At 37.9% G+C, this 18,724-nt stretch overlaps 1 protein-coding gene across 5 annotated transcripts in view; it reads left to right on the forward strand.

Moving 5' to 3' along the window:
• The first annotated feature begins 269 nt into the window (after positions 1-269).
• Positions 270-18,724, forward strand: part of LOC101465851 (integrin alpha-M) — a 41,337-nt gene continuing 22,882 nt past the window's right edge. For 2 of the 5 annotated variants that reach the window (XM_076887459.1, XM_076887461.1), the window contains exons 1-24: positions 4,859-7,882; positions 8,059-8,162; positions 9,104-9,174; positions 9,452-9,566; positions 9,837-9,964; positions 10,061-10,206; positions 10,622-10,772; positions 11,506-11,656; positions 12,053-12,126; positions 12,297-12,417; positions 12,506-12,645; positions 12,741-12,887; positions 12,980-13,192; positions 13,286-13,419; positions 14,089-14,231; positions 14,334-14,488; positions 14,602-14,727; positions 17,258-17,331; positions 17,701-17,842; positions 17,932-18,030; positions 18,146-18,225; positions 18,310-18,396; positions 18,519-18,579; positions 18,674-18,724. The exon at positions 18,674-18,724 is cut by the window's right edge and continues 48 nt beyond it. In XM_076887459.1, coding sequence (XP_076743574.1) covers positions 7,704-7,882; positions 8,059-8,162; positions 9,104-9,174; positions 9,452-9,566; positions 9,837-9,964; positions 10,061-10,206; positions 10,622-10,772; positions 11,506-11,656; positions 12,053-12,126; positions 12,297-12,417; positions 12,506-12,645; positions 12,741-12,887; positions 12,980-13,192; positions 13,286-13,419; positions 14,089-14,231; positions 14,334-14,488; positions 14,602-14,727; positions 17,258-17,331; positions 17,701-17,842; positions 17,932-18,030; positions 18,146-18,225; positions 18,310-18,396; positions 18,519-18,579; positions 18,674-18,724 — 2,892 coding nt within the window. In that variant the 5' untranslated portion in view covers positions 4,859-7,703. The other 3 variants (XM_076887460.1, XM_076887462.1, XM_076887463.1) reach the window with 3 other exon arrangements.

An 18,724-nucleotide genomic window follows, 5' to 3' on the forward strand; every position in this document is an offset into this window, starting at 1 on the left:
AACCTAGAGTATTATTTGTTGTTGTTTGCACTTCATAACACAAGTTTCAGGCAGCCCCCCTCGCAGAGATCCACAAATGTAAGATGCATTCAAGTCCCAGTGTAAAAATGGGACATCTGTTTTTTCTTTTGTTTTGTTTTGTTTTGCCAAAACATGTAAACTCCTTTTTCTAAATAAATTGAACAACTCGCAACCTCTTTATCAGAAAGCTCGGAGTTACCAATTACAGACACTTAGCAGTAGCCTATAAATGTTTAGTGCACAGCTGCAAGTGGGTGGGGCCGTCACTGTGGATCATCCTTTGCAGTCATTTTTACACTGGGACAATGCATCTGAAATACGACCTCGATCTTCGCGTTCCAGACGATTCGTCCGCACGTATTAAATGGGTTGTTGGTGAGCGAGAGAGATGTTACGTGTTTTTCGACATTTGTACGCACAGGTTTTCGTAAGGTAAAATAATCGGATTCGTGGGGCTGAACCTAAAGTAAGCTGTGCGTTAATGGTCGGTATTTAATTTTGTAAAGTAGTTTTACGTGTGGCCAGGTTGCTTCGTATTTGGGTGTGGATTAAAGCTTGTGAGTCCTCAAATCATTGTACACATTTGTACATCTTAGTTTACACGTGTGGATCATATCGTACTCATTTGTTAGACTTTTGAAGCAAAATTCTCTCCATTACTTTGGTTCAGGACCGAAATCCGTTGCGAAGTGGCTGTACTGTGTCTTTAAGGGAGAGTTGACGGGACACAATTGCTTTAAATGATACAAGAGGAACAATTTAACAGTGTGTTAGGGAGACGCGGAGAAAAGCAAACAGGGGAAAATAAACAGGCTGTTATTTCTATTTGAAGGACTGGTAGAAACATATAAAAGATTTGCAGAAAAGCAGTTACTTTCTGAATTTACAGATCAATTTACAAGTACTGCTAACACAAAATGTTGTGGGAAGCATTTCCAACCCATAAAAATTAATTTAATTGATAGAAAATAAATTCAGCCTTACAGTTTTTCTGATATCGTCTACATGAATTTGTAATCTGACTCAAAACTTCCAGTACTAGTAGTACTCTTTAAAAAAAGAAAAGAAATCACACTTAATCTTTTGTCGGGAGCAACACCATGGACTTGATATTCAGTGCTACGTTATTGTCAGGTAAGACAATTTTGTACCTTCTGATTTTGTTTTTCATTTTCTATTTGTGAATTACAGCAACCTATGAAAAATGGACTGACCTGGGCCGGTTCTAGACAGGCATATATGAGGGGGCAGACAGAAATGTAGCAATGTGCATATTGTGGCAATGGAGCAGGGAAAGGGGTGGGGTGCTGTGGATAACTGTTTTTGTCATGTAATTGGATTGGCTGTCCCACCTAAAGGCTAAGCTTCTCCTGGTCTAGTTCTTAGGGTCACTGAGGCATGCAAACCCCCTGACCATGTTAAGGTGGCTATCCCTCAGGGGGAAAACTGAAAAATAAAACAGCAAAAAATAAAATATTTCTCATCAGATTATAAAAGCTAAAAACATGACAGTTACCTTAATTGGATGGCCTGTATCAAATATATTCGAACCCAACAATAACACTTCTCACTATTGCCAATATTAACAAAACTAAAAGGGTAGGAAAATAGAATAAAAAAATAAAGAACACCAAATATCCATCAGGATCTTTACAACCAACAACATAAAATTTATCTTAATTGGATGGCCCAAATCTCAAATTAATTGGCAAGATTAAGTAAGAATAAAATGAGACCTCTCAATATAGCCAATATTTACAAAACTAAAAAGAGTTTGCATAGTAATAAAACACACACACACAATTCACCATGTCTCTTCCTACAACACTCAAACTAATTTGTAGAACACAACGGATTTAGAACAGAACATATTAACTTTTTTTGTCTTTTTTTTTTTTTTTAATTACAACAAACAGAACTCTGTGTTTGCAACTAAACACTCTCCTTTCTCCTCAATCCACTCTACAATAACAGTCTCCTGTTTCCCTTTCCAAAAACTTTCATCCATATCCAAGTTATTCATTATGAACTTCTATTGGGCCAAGATCACCAAATTTATCTTTCTTTTATGTAACATGGTGTGACGATAGGGGTTAAGACCTATGACAAAGTGGAGAAGGAACTCTCATACGATGCTGAAGACACACCAATTAGCAGGACTGTTACAAACAATTTTCAATATTCTTATGTGAAAATCTAGTTTCCATTCTTGAAAGTCCCTGTCAAGGATGTTGAGCAGGGATCTTTTCAGAGACTGATGGGGAGAATCATAGGGTCACCAGAGTCTGTATGGTCCAAAGTTGAGAGCGCAACACTTTGTTTGTTCATTGTTTTCCTTCTCTTTGTTGGATGTGACTCCTCCTCAGCAGGAGATGACACCCCCCAGCAGTCATCCTCACAGATGTTTTTTAAGGAGTCAAGTGCTGCACTAACAACCTCAGAGGCACTGCACAGATCAATTCACTGACACTATAGAATAGCATTTGCTGGTTTTAAGTGCACCCACAGTAGGAACTTTCCAATCTCAAAGAATTGATGCCTCTTAATTTGGCATAACAGGCCTGATGCCTCGGTGCACAGCATTATCATCCTCTGTCATCTCAGACAGGATACTAAGGATTTCTTCTTGATTTTCCACAGTGCACCTTGTCACCACATAGTGGCTTGACCATCTGATCTCAAGCAGCCTTTTTAGACAAGGCGCATCATGTTTATTGAGCACATAGTGGTGGTGAAAAAAGTTGTAGAGTGAACTAGAAAGACTAAAAAATCTTTTTGCACATGGCTCACTCTAATGGCATGCACAACCACTAAGTGCAGTTGGTTGTTGTAGCAGTGGATGTATGGGACATATTTGTCAATCCTCTCAAAGCGTGTACACCACATTTAATCCTACTCATTACAGAAGCCCCATCATAAAACTGGCAAAGTATACTGTCAGCATTGTAGCCAGCATCAGAAAGATGTAACAGTATCTCAGAGGTGATGTACTTTGCATTAAGTTGTTGCAAGTCAAGCAACCCAGTAAGATGCTCCTCTGGCATGGAATTCCCGATGAACCGTATTATCACAGACACATTTTCCACATTGCACCTATCCCTGGTCCCATCACTTTTGAGGCAAAAGCTTCTCATCCTTCTCTAAGGTATATTCCATCAGTTGTAGAAAAATACCTGAAGCAATGTCATCATCATTACCCGCTGCATCATGTCTCAAGGTTGGGTGGCTGTAGCTCAGGTGGCAGAGCAGGTCAGCCACTAATCAGAAGATCAGTGGTTCGATCCCAGGTTGCCTCCTGTCAAGTATCCTTGGGCAAGATACTAACCCAATGTCTGCCTACTGGTGGTGGTCAGAAGGCCCGGTGGCGCCAGTGTCCGGCAGCCTCGCCTCTGTCAGCGCGCCCCAGGGCAGCTGTGGCTACAACGTAGCTTGCCATTGCCAGTGTGTGAATGACTGAATGTAGTGTAAAGCGCTTTGGGGTCCTTAGGGACTGAGTAAAGCACCATACAAATGCAGGCCATTTACCATTCAGGAGTCCCGCGAGGCCCCAACTCCTTTACACAGAGAAATATATAGCACTACCAATACTCTTGACATAGCAATGTTTTTTTTCACATTGTGTTTTACCAAAAAACATTGAATCCACAGTCACCCCTGTGACCTCTCTGTTTCTATGCTCAGTCCAGATAGCTAGGTACAATTAATCGTGCAGCCCTATGTGAAACCATCTCATTTGTGCCTTTTCTAGTGGATTTTTCAGCTACTGTAGTAAATCTTGTCCATATTCATGTTTGTGGGTAATCTATTTTATTTCTTATTTTGTTATTTATTAAGTTTGATTTAAGGGGTAGGAAATTTGTTTAAGGGAGCATATAGCCAGCCACGGGACTGATTGGTACTTTCTGCAATAAAAACTGCAGACTTCCTTCTAAATACAGAAAGTGCAATAATCTTTTTAATTATGTTTTTCTTAATGTTGTGATATAATGTACATTCACAACTGTGTAAAAATAAATAAAAATGGTATATTCTTTAACCCTTTAAGACCTACCATAGAACCAAGTTCGCCAGAGCTTAAATTATATTTTTACACGCTGTAGTGCCATTTTTGGGAGCATTTCAAGTTGCTATACATCAATACAACCATTATAACTCAGATTTTAATAATATGTATGCATTAAGTGCATAGTAATTACATAAATTGCAAAAAAGTGCAATAAACTACAAAAAAATGTTTAAATCATTTTTGTTTTTTTAACATATATTTCTAGTTAGAGAAATTTAAGAGGCTTATCCCTCAAAACTGTAAATACAAAAAAGTTGCACAAAATAGTTTCCTACCACAGGAAATTTATTTTGAGTGTCTTCATAGTTTTATTTTTGAAATACACCAATTTTTTATATACTGCAGGAAAAACGAAAATAAATATTATAGTGCAAATTTGCAAAAAAGCACCATATGCATCAAAATAAACTATTTCCAGCAGTGCAATATGAGTCCTAAGCATCCCAGAAACGACACAGAAAGTCATAAAGTCAAAGATAACTTTTAAAAACACCAGTATAGGCTCATGAGGCCCTGATGGTATAAAACTACATTTCTGCGAAAACGACGTCACTTCCGGTTTCGGGCAGGTAATGGTGGACATGTGAAAGTTCGCGCTGACGTCTATTCCAACATAGGAAGTGTTATGAACAGCTGATCGGATCGGCAAAGCGTGTTTCTGGAATATTTTGTTTGTGTTGCTGCAAGCGCTTTTTATGCAGTTTTTGCAAAGCTATATGTGGAAGGAAACCGTGACCTAGGACAAGCTGATGACATAAGATGTAAGTACAACTCCTCCGGTTTCATATGCAAAAAACATTTTTGCGCTAGCTTACGTGGTTGCAGTGCTACGGGATTTAAAAATAGTTATGCAAAACAGAGCGTGCCCGCTCCGATCGGTTTTAAAGGGTTAAAAGCCACAACAACACAATTGCGGTTGTGTCGAGAAGAAAAAGAACATTTGCATTTCAATGTAGTTACAGAACATTTTGACATGAAAAAAATAGCATCGTTTGATATCATATTAACTTTTTTTTAGGAAGCTGTGTTATATCATGTCATAGCATGACTTGTGTGGCAGGCATCAAGTCTGTCAATTAAAGCTGGTCTTGGCCAACTAAATGCAATAGTTGGCCAACTAACTACAACTAATAACTGAATCATTCTTGAAATTATAAAGCTATCGGGGAAGCAGAACATATTTGCAATAAATATCGATTGAATCAGAATCAGAATACTTTATTAATCCCTAGGGAAATTATGTTATGTTATTATTGAAATAGTTAGTATTGGATTTACTAATGAGATATAAACATGTCCATTGGAATTTTTTGATTGCTTACATTTTTGGATAACTTGGCATGCCTCAAGTCAAATTGACCCAGGAACATCATTGCTGTGCTAACTAACATAACAGGACGGTTAAGTACAAGTGGTAACTGCCTGAATTAACCATGAATGACAGTATAAAATAAATATTTATAAAACGTCAATGTCACTTGCAAACAATGAGCTCATATTCAATCATATATGTAAATCCACATCTAAATACTTGGTTATTCACTTATCTAGACTTTATAAAGATCTAAAGTTATCTTTATACTGAATATAAGATTATCAATCAAGAGCAAACATTTAATAAACAAATCTGTATTTACAAATTACATACTAAGCAGGATTAAAGCTTTATAAATGATGAATTTAGCACTTATTAATACATTACTAACTCTTTACAGTGTGGCATTATTATAAAGTGTTATTATGTAATATGGTACCATCACATAGCTTTATCAAACAAAAGGCTCTCAGAAAACTCTGACAGGAAGAGGTCTGGCAGACCCAAAGCCACAACTGAATCAGAGGACAAGTTTCTGAGAATTAACAGCTTGTGTGATAGGTGGCTCACAGGACAACAGCTTTAAGCACAGCTTAGTAGTGGGCGTAGTAAGCAAGTCCCAGTTTCAGCTGTGAAGAGAAGACTTTAAGCTGCAGGTTAGACAGGACGAGTTGCAGCAAGAAAGCCATTGCTACGATGCCACAATAAGACAAAGAGGCTTGTCTGGGCAATGAAACACCAGCCTTTGATTACTAAAGACTGGAAGAAGGTATTATGGACTGATAAATTGAAATTTGAAATCACGCAGGATTTTTGTATGCCTTGAAGTACTGTAGGTGAAAGGATGTTTCCACAGTGTGTGGCATCAACTATCAAACATGGAGGAGAAAGTGTGATGATCTGCGGCTGTTTTGCTGGATTCAGGGTCAGTGACTTGTACAGACTGAGAGGCACCCTGAACTAAAATGGCTACCACAGCATTCTGCTTACAATACCCTCTGGTATGTGCCTAGTTGGTCAGGGGTTCATCCTACAGCAGGATAATGACCCAAAACATAAGTCTAAGCTGTGCCAGAACTACCTTAGGAGGAAAGAACAAGATGGTAAGCTTGAAGACATGGAGTGGTCATTACAATCTCCAGACTTGAACCCCATCGAGCTGGTTTGGGATGAATTGGACAGAATAGTGAAAGCAAAGCAACCTACAGTGCCTACATTTATGACAACTTCAGCAACAGACATTGGAAAAACTTTCTGAAGAATATTTGATTTCTATTCTCTGTGCAGTGTTAAGGTTCACATAATTGAGGAAGGAGAGTACAAACAACCAGGTCCAGAAGATCTTGGTCAAACAATTGATTTTAATGAATACACGCGTGGGAAGACCACTGTACGCAGACAGGAATTAATCTTCGACTTAATCGAGCTGGGGCTCTGGCAGGGCCTTGGGGACTTGGGTCCTTTCACACTCTGGAAGACCTCTGGATGTCTGGGGGCTGGATCTCCTCCATGTCTGCTTCATGCCCTGGGGGACGGGGCTATGGCTCCCCACACCTTCTAGCAGATCATTACATGGAGAGACCTTTTGAAAACAAGTGTGTTCACGCACACAGTTGTCCACACAGGTGTTCAAAGACACAAACTACCCTTCCTTGGCTCTGGCCTCAAAGCATACTGCGCACTGTCAGTCTTACGTGCCCCTCAATACCATCCAGTATTTACTATTTATTGTTACACTACTCATCTAGGTTGTTGCTGTGGTCTCCCTACTGTGTTGTTGTCTTTTTGCTTGTTTTCTTTTTTCTTTTTTATTCCAACAGGTGATCCAGCTGATTTTTTTTTTTTTTTTTTTTTTTTTTTTGTGTCTTCTCTCAGTGTCCCTCTTCCCCTCTGTTTTTCTTTCCCTCCCATTCTTTCTTTTTCCCTTTCTTAGCCTCCATTCATCTCTGTCCAGTCTATAATAACTTAAAATAAAATAAATAAATAAATAATAATGTTAATAATAAAGATCAATCAAGTGGACCAATATGGCAAAGCCATACTGACCCACTTGGAAAAATAAATCCATTGACCTTCAGACAATAATTCTGATTGCTAAAGTACTGAACGGGACAGGCAAAAAAAAAAAAGGAAAGCAAACAAACAAAATGGGCTCCACATTAAAGTTTTATAAGTGAGAAGTTACTACCTTTAAATTGTCTTACTCTAGTGCACTCTAGTGGTAATGAAAGAAACACTCTGGTACTCGAGAGGTAGAATAAATTAGACTAACACAGCGTAAACAGTTTCCGAAATGTCATTATGATTAGTAGTGCTATAATAATAATGTTATCTTTTTTTACAGTGATTTTAAAGATTTGTATTCATTATTCCTCAGTGTTAAAAGCTGCACTTGGTTGCAATATTGATCCCGTGGCTTGGAAGACCCTGAGTAACTCTGCTGCTGGTTTTGGCTACCAGGTGGTGCAAAGACAATCAGAGTAAGTCCGGACATGCATTGTTATGTTGAAAGCGGGTTTACAGCTGCATGTTTAACATTACTGCTATTTCTATTTTATTTATTTACCGTCTCTGTTATGCTATATGGACATATGGAGTTTATTTAATTAGAGTTTGCTTTCTAGACTTACATGATTGACTGGATTTATTTTGTTAGTTTGCTCGTCAGTGCTCCACTGGAACAGCATTCACAAAATGGAAGAGGGAAAATATACAGCTGCACCACTTCTCCCCCAAACTGCCAAGATTTACAATTTCAAGGTAGGTAACCATTCATTTCTAAATGTGCTAAAACTCGGATAGTATTTTGCCATAAAAATAGATATCCATAGATCCTGTCGCATACATTTGTTTAAATCAAATCACAGTTACAGTAGATTTCCATATTAGATATCTTAGTATGTAACGTTCAGCCTTAAAAATGAAATAAACTTTCCAACTGATGATAAAAACAAGAAAACATTTCTTAAATTTTGACAATAGTGACGAAGAAAAGTAAAACTGAGTTTTGTTTTGCATTCCTTCATTTTGAAAATATACCAGATGAAAACTACTGTTTATCTCAGTTTCCAGTCTAGACGATACCACTTCTTATAGTTATCATGAATTGTGGCACTTTGTAGTTCTCAATTTGAATATTGTTTTCTTCCTTACACAAAGTGTATTTTTTTTCTTTCAAGGTTCAAGGTTCTTTATTTGTCACATGCATAGTTATACAAGTATAACACACAGTGAAATGTAGCCTGACACGCTCCTTGACATGTGCAAAAATTGGGGGGGGGGGGTGTAGAGGAAGAACATTATATATATATATATATATATATATATATATATATATACACACACACACACACACACACACACACACACACACACACACACACACACACACACACACACACACACACACTGGGTGAATGTGCAGTAGTAGCAGCAAGCAGGTGAATTCTGTACATTAATATGAATAGACATCTGACTATTTTACAGGATAGACAATATAAACCTATTTAAAATTAAAGGAATTTGAAATGTACATTGTGCATTGGTTTAGTGTCTGGAAGAGTCCTGACTCAGTCAATTATAGATGATGTGAGAAGGCGGGTGTGTGTGTTTAGGGCACGGATGGCTTGGGGATAGAAGCTCCTCTTGAGTCTCTCTGTCCTTAGGAGTGTTTTAACACATTTGTAATGCTTTCAATACAGCACCAGAGTTTGCAGTCAACATGTCGCTTGGTTTGACAATGAAAAGTGATCCGACAGCACAAAACACTGTGGTGAGTTACTTAACTGCAGACATTACCAGTGATTGTATCTCTCTCTCTCTCTCTCTCTCTCTCTCTCTCTCTCTCTCTCTCTCTCTCTCTCTCTCTCTCTCTCTCTCTCTCTCTCTCTCTCTCTCTCTTAAACAGACTAAAAGTCAGCAGAGAGTTGTGTCGGAATTTCTCTCCCCCCCCCCGATTTGTTTGATTTTATATAGAATTAATAATTGTTTAAGTTACAAAAAATACTCAACCGGCTGAATTATGGCATCTTGGCTTTGTCTCCTCTCAGGTGTGTGGTCCAACCATTCCGAAGGACTGCAGAAGTATCACCATGTACAACGGTGTGTGCTTTCAGTTGGGCCGTCATAATAGGCTTGGACCACCCGTACCTTCTTCTATTCAAGGTAACAGTAAATGGTCTTTGCTTCTCTGTCTCTGTCTCTGTCTCTCTTACACACACACACACACACACACACACACACACACCATGTATATCATTACTCCTGGTACCTGATTACATTTAGTGGTGCCCTCTAAAATGTTCGAAGGGGACACTTTAAAGGGACTATGTTTAAATGTGTGGTATTCACTGACCCTTTACCAAGGTACAAAATCATTTTGCTTGCATGATATGAGTTTAAAACAATATAATTTTGAATCCATCTCTTTGACAGAGTGTAGAACACAAGCAGACATTGCCTTTCTGTTGGATGGTTCAGGCAGTATAGATAATACTGCTTTTCAAACAATGAAGAAATTTGTGAAAGATCTAATCGAATCATTTCTCTTAAGTGACACACAGGTGAGCAGCTGCTGTCTCTCTGTCAGCAAAATCATAGCAAAGACATAAAATAGCTACATTTTTATTTCTATTAAGTATTTTTTCTCTCTTTTTCAGTTTTCTGTTTCCCAGTTCTCTACTTCACCTGAGGTTCACTTTTACTTTAAGAAATTTTCCTCATCTGGATCAGTGGAGACTGACATCAATGACATCAGTCAACAGGAGGGAGCTACTTACACAGCCAAGGCCATCAGATATGTTGTGTAAGTAATGCAGTTATAATAGTGAAGAAGTGCAGATATATTATTGTCCAGTTGATTTTTTTCCATAAATCTGATCACATTAAGTACTGTGTGGACTGTATGACTGAGGGAAGCCTTTTAAAAGACACACTGTACACAAACTTGTGCTTCAGAGTGTCATCTTCTACTGAGAAGATGATATGGCCCCAACTAAGGCTAAATTCAAATATTTGCTGAGTTTAATTTGAAAAAAATAAAACAAACAAACAAACAAACTTGCATAACGTTGATTTGTACAAAAAGTTTAAAAAATTGCCAAAGAGAATGACATGTAGAAATAATAATAATAATAATGCAGTTTACCTGATTGTGTATAATTTACAAGATCAACTGTAAAACAATATTTTGAAATGAGATTTGTTTTTTTATTTGACAGGAACAATGTTTTCACACCACAAAGAGGTTCCAGACAAAATGTCAAGAAGGTCTTGATAGTACTTACTGATGGACAATCTCATGATCGGACTGATCTGGGAGGTGCAGCACAGCTAGCAGAGAGTAAAAACATTGTTCGATTTGCTATTGGGGTAAGTACTTCCATTATTTAAACCTGCAGTATGTTGAGTTTTATAATAATGAGTTTTATTCAGTTGTCACACTACAGTCACATTATGCTGCACTATAGGGAGAAAAGTCCTGAACCACCCACTCACTACAGATCCTGAAGTTGCTTGGCTTAAAGTCAATCATGAAATATACAGGCAGACCAAATAAAATTTGGTGACTTGTTGCAGCAGTGCGATCATATTACAGTACTACACTTAAATTCAGTGAGCTCTTTAGAATGACTCACTCATTCACAAATATTTGTAAATTCAGACTGCATGGCTAAGCGATTGAATGTTTTTTTGCCTGTAGTGATATGACCGAAAACACCCGAATTCAAAGATTAGGAGTTTTGGTTACATGCTGGCCACACATTTGTATATGCACCATATAATGTACATGTAGTGCATTTATTTAAATCAAAGCCAAACTCACTGACCATGTAAAATTTAAATGAAGTCTCTTAAATGAAAAAGCTGAATTACTAATGGAAACATGAGATATGTGTGTAATACAAATACAGCCAGTAGAGGAAAAAATATGTGTACAAACTATTTTACAGCATGACATAAATGTTATCATGGATTTAGGTTCTATTCAGTGTTAGAGAGTTTAAAACCTGTTTGTAAATCAAGTGAAGTTTAACGAATGTATTTTAATAAAGTGAGCAAAAAATTTTTGTAGTATGAGGACTCAAAAATATTTGTCAACAAGGTGGGGAATGCATTTAATAAACCTGATGCCAGAAGAGAACTGGACACCATTGCATCATCTCCCTCAAACAAACACGTCTTTCAAGTGGAGAACTTCGACGCACTTGAAGTAATAAGACAGAATCTACAGGACAAAATTTTCTCAATCGAAGGTACAAACCTAAATTTATTGTTACAACTTTGTTAAAATTCCTGTAAATGTTTCAAAAATTAAAATAATTGCACTGTAATAAATGCTACTTTCAGCTGTTCACTTTTTTACAAGGGATTTTTTTCACATTCATTATGAGGATCTGTGTCCTTCTGGAATTGAAGCAGTTGACTTTCATTTGTTGTGTAAAATGCTACAATAAGAAGCAACTAAAATTAGTACATTGTATTAACTTTATTGTACTGTATTCAGTAAAGTCACCTGTAAAAGCAAATGTAACTTTACATTTTGTGAAATGAGCAATAAATGCTCAGTAGTTTTTAAAAAAATGAACCTTCAAATTGAATTTGGCTCATCGTGTCTCTCTTTTACCTTCTCATTTATTTTTCTGTTACAGGATCTCAAAGCAGTGGAGAGTCACTGAAAATGGAAATGTCTCAAGAGGGATTCAGTGCAGTTTATGTGCCCGAGGTAATTAAAACTACCTGAAACTCACCAGACAGTCTAGTCATAGAAAGAAAGATTCACATGTGCCTTTGTGGCAGTTTTTAAGTTCTAATGGCAAATACAGGTTAAACACAGTCCAGATTTTAAATGTAAAATAAATTGTCTATAAAATGTATTTTCTTTCTACACTGTAGGGAATTCAGATGTCTATTGTTGGTGCAAACCAGTGGAAGGGAGGCTACGTGCAATACACAACAGGAGGCCAGAAGGTGAAAACATATGAGGATGTGTCTTTGGAGCCTGACAGCTATCTTGGTAAGAATAGTTTGCAAAACAGACATAATTTAAAAGGATTAATCAGGAATCTTAATCTGTCTTCTCCTTTTGAAAACCAAAATTCTAGGTTACTCCATGGCGATTGCTAAATCCTGGCATGGCTCTCTGACAGTTGTTGGTGCTCCAAGATATAAACACAGAGGAGCTGTGTTTGCTGTTAACAGAGAAAACTTGAAAAACCAAAAGATTGAGCCCTTTTCATCACAGGTATTCATTTGTATTAAGACAGATATGAATTAAATTATAATTTCCATAGAAATTATTATCTCAGATACAAAAATAATAATATCTTCCTTACACAGTATCAGACTGGTGCATATTTCGGGGCAGAGGTGTGTACCATGGACATAAATAATGATGATATCACTGATCTAATCTTCATATCAGCCCCAATGTACATGGAGCCTGATAGAGAGGGAAGAGTTTATGTTTGCACATTAACTGGTTTGGTAAATCACAGTTTTATCTACTGCAGTTAAATTATTCGGTTTATTTGTCAACTTTCTTAATGTTCATAAAATATTAACTCTCTTCCTTTCAGATTGTGGAGTGTAATTTTGATGATCCGTTAGTACTAAGAGGACGTGCAGCTGTCAAAGGAAGGTTCGGCTCTTCTCTTGCTGTGCTGCCTGATCTAAACTCAGATGGATTCATGGATTTGGCAGTTGGAGCACCTTTGGAGAATAATGGTGAAGGCAGCATCTACATATTTAATGGGGAAGGAGGAGGAAGAATCAGTCCTACTTACTCACAGGTACACAACATCAAAGTACTCACAAAGATGTCTAAACTCATCTATCAAGTAAAGTCAATATTTTATGAAATCTGATTAATTAAAATATTTCAGAGAATTACTGGCTCTGAGGTCCAGTCAGGACTGAAGTTCTTTGGCATGTCAATCAGTCAGTCGTCTTTTGACCAGAGTGGTGATAAACTGCCTGACTTAGCGGTGGGTTCAAAGGGTAGAGTTGTCTTACTGAGGTAAGTCCAGGTAATGGTCAAATATTTAGGTACATTCTAAAGTTCATTATTATAAGAATGGCACATTTACAAATATATTTTATTAAAAGCTTTAATGATTTATGTTAAATTATTACACAAATCATTAACAATAATTTACAGCATTTATATTTTTGGGGGTTTGGGGTATGATTTAGACCTTCAATTTTTATTAAGTTTTTAGTTTCTGACTTTCTAGTGCGCCCCAGTGTTTCCCTTTATTCTCATACTTACCTCTCTGAATTATTAGTTTATTATTTTCAGTTGTGTTTTGTTTCATTGTTTCCTATCTCCATCATTATCTGATGTTTTATACTGTCTGAGTCTCCCTCTGTTCCTTGTTGCATATTCCCTCTAAATAAGTCCTGTGATTTCTGGTTTTGAATCCCTTGCTTTTTTTTTTCTTTTGTTTTGAAAGTATTCAGCATTAAAGCTGCCTTTTTGGTTTAGATATCATTTCTCAGGTCCATATTTTCTCTTCCACACAGCTTAACCCAGACAATTAGATAAAATCAAAAGTTCTCTTTCCCAAAGGAAATTCTCCCCTTTAACAGGAAGAAACCTCTGTCTGAACACGGCTCAGGCAGGGGCAGCCATCTGCCATGTCCTTCACACGTGTTTTTTTTTTTTTTTTTTTTTTTTACTTTCCAGATCAAGACCCATAGTAATGGTGAGAGCTGAGGTATCGTTTAGCCCAAACAAAATCCCTACACAGAATTTAGACTGCTCAAAACCGTCAGAGAATACAGCTGAAATCTGCTTTAATATGAGCAGAGTGTCTGCAGTCGGCACAGGTTAATCATCCTTCTCTCTTTTTCTCAATCACTGCACATCATTTTATTTTTAATGTATTTAAACTTGCAACATTAAAATCAAATTATATTTCTCTATTTTAGCTCGAGCAAGGATTGATTACACTATAACACTGGATGCCACTCGCAAGCCTCCAAACAACCGAGCTTACACCAGTGGGAAACAACGAGAGCAGTCTGGATCAGTTACTGTTGACTTGGGAATAAAAAAATGTTCAACTGTAAAATTCGTCATTGAGGTAAGATCTAATAGTAATCTTAAAATCCTTCAAAGTCATTAAACTTAAGATTTTGTTTAATTAATTTTACTTTTAAGACTCCTCCAACATTGAATCTAAACCTCTTCTTGCAGGCTTGCCCCAAAGATGCTCTCAACCAACTTTCCAATGAGCTCAAATTCACGTTTAATGGTTCGGCCTCAAACACCAACCTCAGACCAAGTCTCGCCCCGCAGGCCCAAACAACAACCATTCATCCTGTAAGTAAACCTTTAAAAACCCTATTAGCTGACCAACTGAGGCTAGTCTTTATGAAGTTATGAGAAACTTTTAGGTTTGCCCTTAACTTTACTGAATCAATTTTATTGTAGGCATGCAACTGACTGATACTTCTTTGAGCGACTTCTGTGCAAGTACTTGAAGTAAATGAGTCACCATTAGTGCAGTGACGACATGTTTTAAGCTGAGCCCATGAAGGCCTTCTGCCTGTTCAGAAATAAATATCAAACAGAAAAAAAATGTGTTTTTAAGTCACACATAAGATAAGAGATAAGATAAGATAGAACTTTATTTATCCCTCGGGTGGGTTCCTCTGGGAAATTCGACTTTTTTATTTATTTATTTATTTTTTTATTTTTTTATTTTTTTTAAGATAAGTATGACATATGACCTTCCTCTTAGTATTTATGTATGAATACAAAGCTGATAGCAAAAAGCAAATATGAAACCCTACAAAAAGAGACTTTCAAGCGATCGCCACAGTGATTCTACTTTAGAAACATGAACAGGTAGAAGCAGAGGCCGCATGTTGTCTGTACAGCTGATTGCAAAGAGCTGAAGTTGTGTCAGCAGCATAATGCAGTTGTTTCTGTTCCTGATTCACTTTATACTTTACCATCATGCTCTCATTCTTTATGAATAAAAGTACTGTCCATATCCATGCTGTATACCACACTAGGGATGCACCGATACCGATATCTGGTATCGGCCTCGATACCACATTTTCTAAAGTACTCGTACTCGTTAAAAGTCCCCCAATACCGGGGACCGATACCACAGTCTGAGAAATGTCTATGTTTGAGCGGTGTGTAAGGGGTTAATCACAGGCGCCGAGTGCCCGCCCCCAGGCCCCGGCTGCAGCTCAGAGTGGGGGAGAAGGGGAGGCGAGACATGTCAGCCATGTGGAACCATTTCAAAGTGAACGAACATGACAAAACAAAGGCGTACTTCAAATTGTGCTCAGCGAAATTGTCCAGAGGAGGCTCAAAAGGTAGTGCATTTAACACAAGCAATTTAATCAAGCACCTAAAATCCCAACACGACAATGAGTACAAGGAGTTTACCCACGCTTCTAATCCAACACAACCCACGCTGCAGCAAACTCTTGCAAGACGAGAGAAAATGTCCAGAGACAATCTACATGCTGTGAAAATAACACAGGCAATTATCAAGTACATTGCATTGAGTGACCAGCCACTCTCGGAGGTAGAAAATGTTGGATTCCTGCGTCTCCTCCATGTTCTGGAGCCCAGATACGATGTCCCAAGCCGCCACTACATGACTGACACAGAGCTGCCTAAACTACACGAGTCCATGAAAAAACATATCCACAGCCTACTGCAAGCCTCCTCTGCGTTTAGTTTCACCACGGATATTTGGACAAGCAGGGTTAGCCCCGTGTGGCTGATTAGCCTAACCTCCCAGTGGATAGACGAGTTTCACGCCGCAACGAGCCATTACATGCCAAACAATTCCGCGGCTCGCACACCAGCCAGGCTATAGCGCATGTGTTTGAGGAAATGCTCCAGACATGGGGTATACCTAAGACATCAGTACATGTTGTGCCTTGTGACAATGCCAAAAACATGATTAAAGCCATGAATGACGCAGGGCTCCCAAGTCTGCCATATGTCGCGCACACGCTCCAACTGGTTGTTCACGAGGGCTTATTAGCACAGAGGAGCATAGCTGATGCTATAGCAGTGGGGCGGAAAATAGTTGGACATTTTAAACATTCCGCCTTAGCCTACTCCCGCCTCGAGGACATTCAGGGACAGCTCAACCAGCCAATAAAGAGACTGCAGCAGGACGTACTCCAGTCCCTCATTGAGCAAAAGCGAGTGCTGGGCGTGTGTCCGAGCATGAACTCCCTGACTATCTCACCGCTCACCAATGGGCTCTTATGGAGACGACTGTTGCCATCCTCGCCCCTTTGAGGAACTAACTAAAAAAGTGAGCAGCTACGACGCACTAGCCTCTGATGTCATCCCAGCTGTGACTGTGCTAGTGTGACTTCTAAACAGAAAAACAGACGAACAAATTTAAAATTTTGTTTTTTTATAATTATTTATTCTGTAATATGTTGCAAACAACATGCTTTTCATTTTAAATAAATGTTCTTAATTCCAAACTAGTCCCTTGTTTGTTTGTTTGTTTTTGTTAAATTACAGGACTAAAGCTGTTACCTGTAAATTTAAATCATGTTTTTATTAAGTACTCGGTATCGGCGAGTACTGAAATGCAAGTACTCGTACTCGTTTTCAAAAAAGTGGTATCGGTGCATCCCTAGACCACACCTTTATTTTCCTCCTCTATCAAACAACTGAAACCAGCTGATTGTTGTGTGAGTACAAGTGATCGTGGCTCAAGAGTTGGGAGTTCGCCTTGTAATCCGAAGGTTGCTGGTTCGAGCCCCAGCTTGGACAGTCTCGGTCGTTGTGTCCTTGGGCAAGACACTTCACCTTTAAATAATGTATAATATGTACTTTTCCATTATGCTCTCTTCCACAGTTAGGGTTTGAGATCAACTGTGGAACTGACAACAAATGCGTTGATAACCTGAAAGTGGATTTCAACTTCACCAGGTGAGGCACTGTTACAAAACTTAAGCTTTGCGTGTGAATCTTGTTTTCTTCAAATGTGTTGTTATTTGCAAGCTGAATTTAATGTCACTTAACTTGTCTTTACATGACCATCATTAATATTTTTGAAAGTGATGACACTCAGTTGTTTTGTTTGTGCTAACAACCAAATATTAGAATGTTAACTCAATAAAAAGGGATGAATTTAGCGCCAATATCTTAGCACAGCCATTTTTACCTTACTGTTTGAACTAAAAAAATAACATGGTTTATCAAAGCTCAAAGTACATCATATTTGATATACTCTGACATTGGTATGCCTGTAGTCTTGTCTTGTTTTGCCTTGTTCTCATCCTCCTTAATACTCCACAGACCCTCAGTGGTTAAACTGGGCATTGATGAGCTTTTAGATGTCACAGTCACAGTGGAGAACAGAGGAGAAAAATCCTACAACAGCCGTGTTATTCTCACGTACCCAGCTGGACTCTCCTACAGGAAGTTCACCATTCAGCAGGTAAAGCATCAGGATCAAGTCTGTATCAGTTCATCACTGATCTGCAGCTCTTCCAATGCATCCAGCAGTCATTTTGTTTTCTAATAAAGGGAAGAATTGAGTGCAACTCTGTGGACAGTGAAGATGACTTATCACGAGGAAGGACAGACTGCACTATTGACAAGCCAGTTTTCAAGAACAGAACTGAGGTTTGTGTTTTTGTTTTTTTTTTTTGTTTTTTTTGACCAAATGATCCATTCTCCCTTCTGCACAGTTTAGTAAAAACAGGAGTCATTCCAATCTGTCTTCTTCATTTGAATTTAGGTTTCCTTCATTGTCTCCTATGGGATTGAAGCAGACAGTCGACTTGAGAGGAAGCTCTTTGTCACTGCAAATGCCACCAGGTACTGTTCATTTAGTCCAGGTGCACTTCATTTAGGCAATAACCTCACATATACGGTACAAATCATTTCACTTTTCCTTTTCAGTGGAAATCAGGAGCATGCCCCTACAAGTGAACTCTACAAAAAGAAATGGATTGATGTAAAATACAGCATTTCAATGACATTTGAAAGGTATGTGTTTTTCTGTTTTAACAAAAGCAAACCATTAAGAAATTAACAAATGATGATTTATTGATATTATTTATAATAATAGTTATTTAATGATTGAAATATTTTTGGTTAACTCCTCTCAGCTACAGAAGTTTCACTTTGGGGATAATTCATTTGCAAAAACCCATCCAACAATCAATCAAGGTACAAATCTGTATATATCAGTATTTTTTTAAAGTTCATTGTATGATTTAGACCTAACTGCAATGATTGGTTGTCCTCTTCTTTTCTTGTTTAGGTTAAAAATGACATCAGATCGCTTAATTTCACTTTAGTGATCCGGGTTCCA

This window comes from Maylandia zebra, linkage group LG8 (genome assembly GCF_041146795.1).
Source record: "Maylandia zebra isolate NMK-2024a linkage group LG8, Mzebra_GT3a, whole genome shotgun sequence".
In the NCBI taxonomy this organism is placed as follows: Eukaryota; Metazoa; Chordata; class Actinopteri; order Cichliformes; family Cichlidae; genus Maylandia; species Maylandia zebra.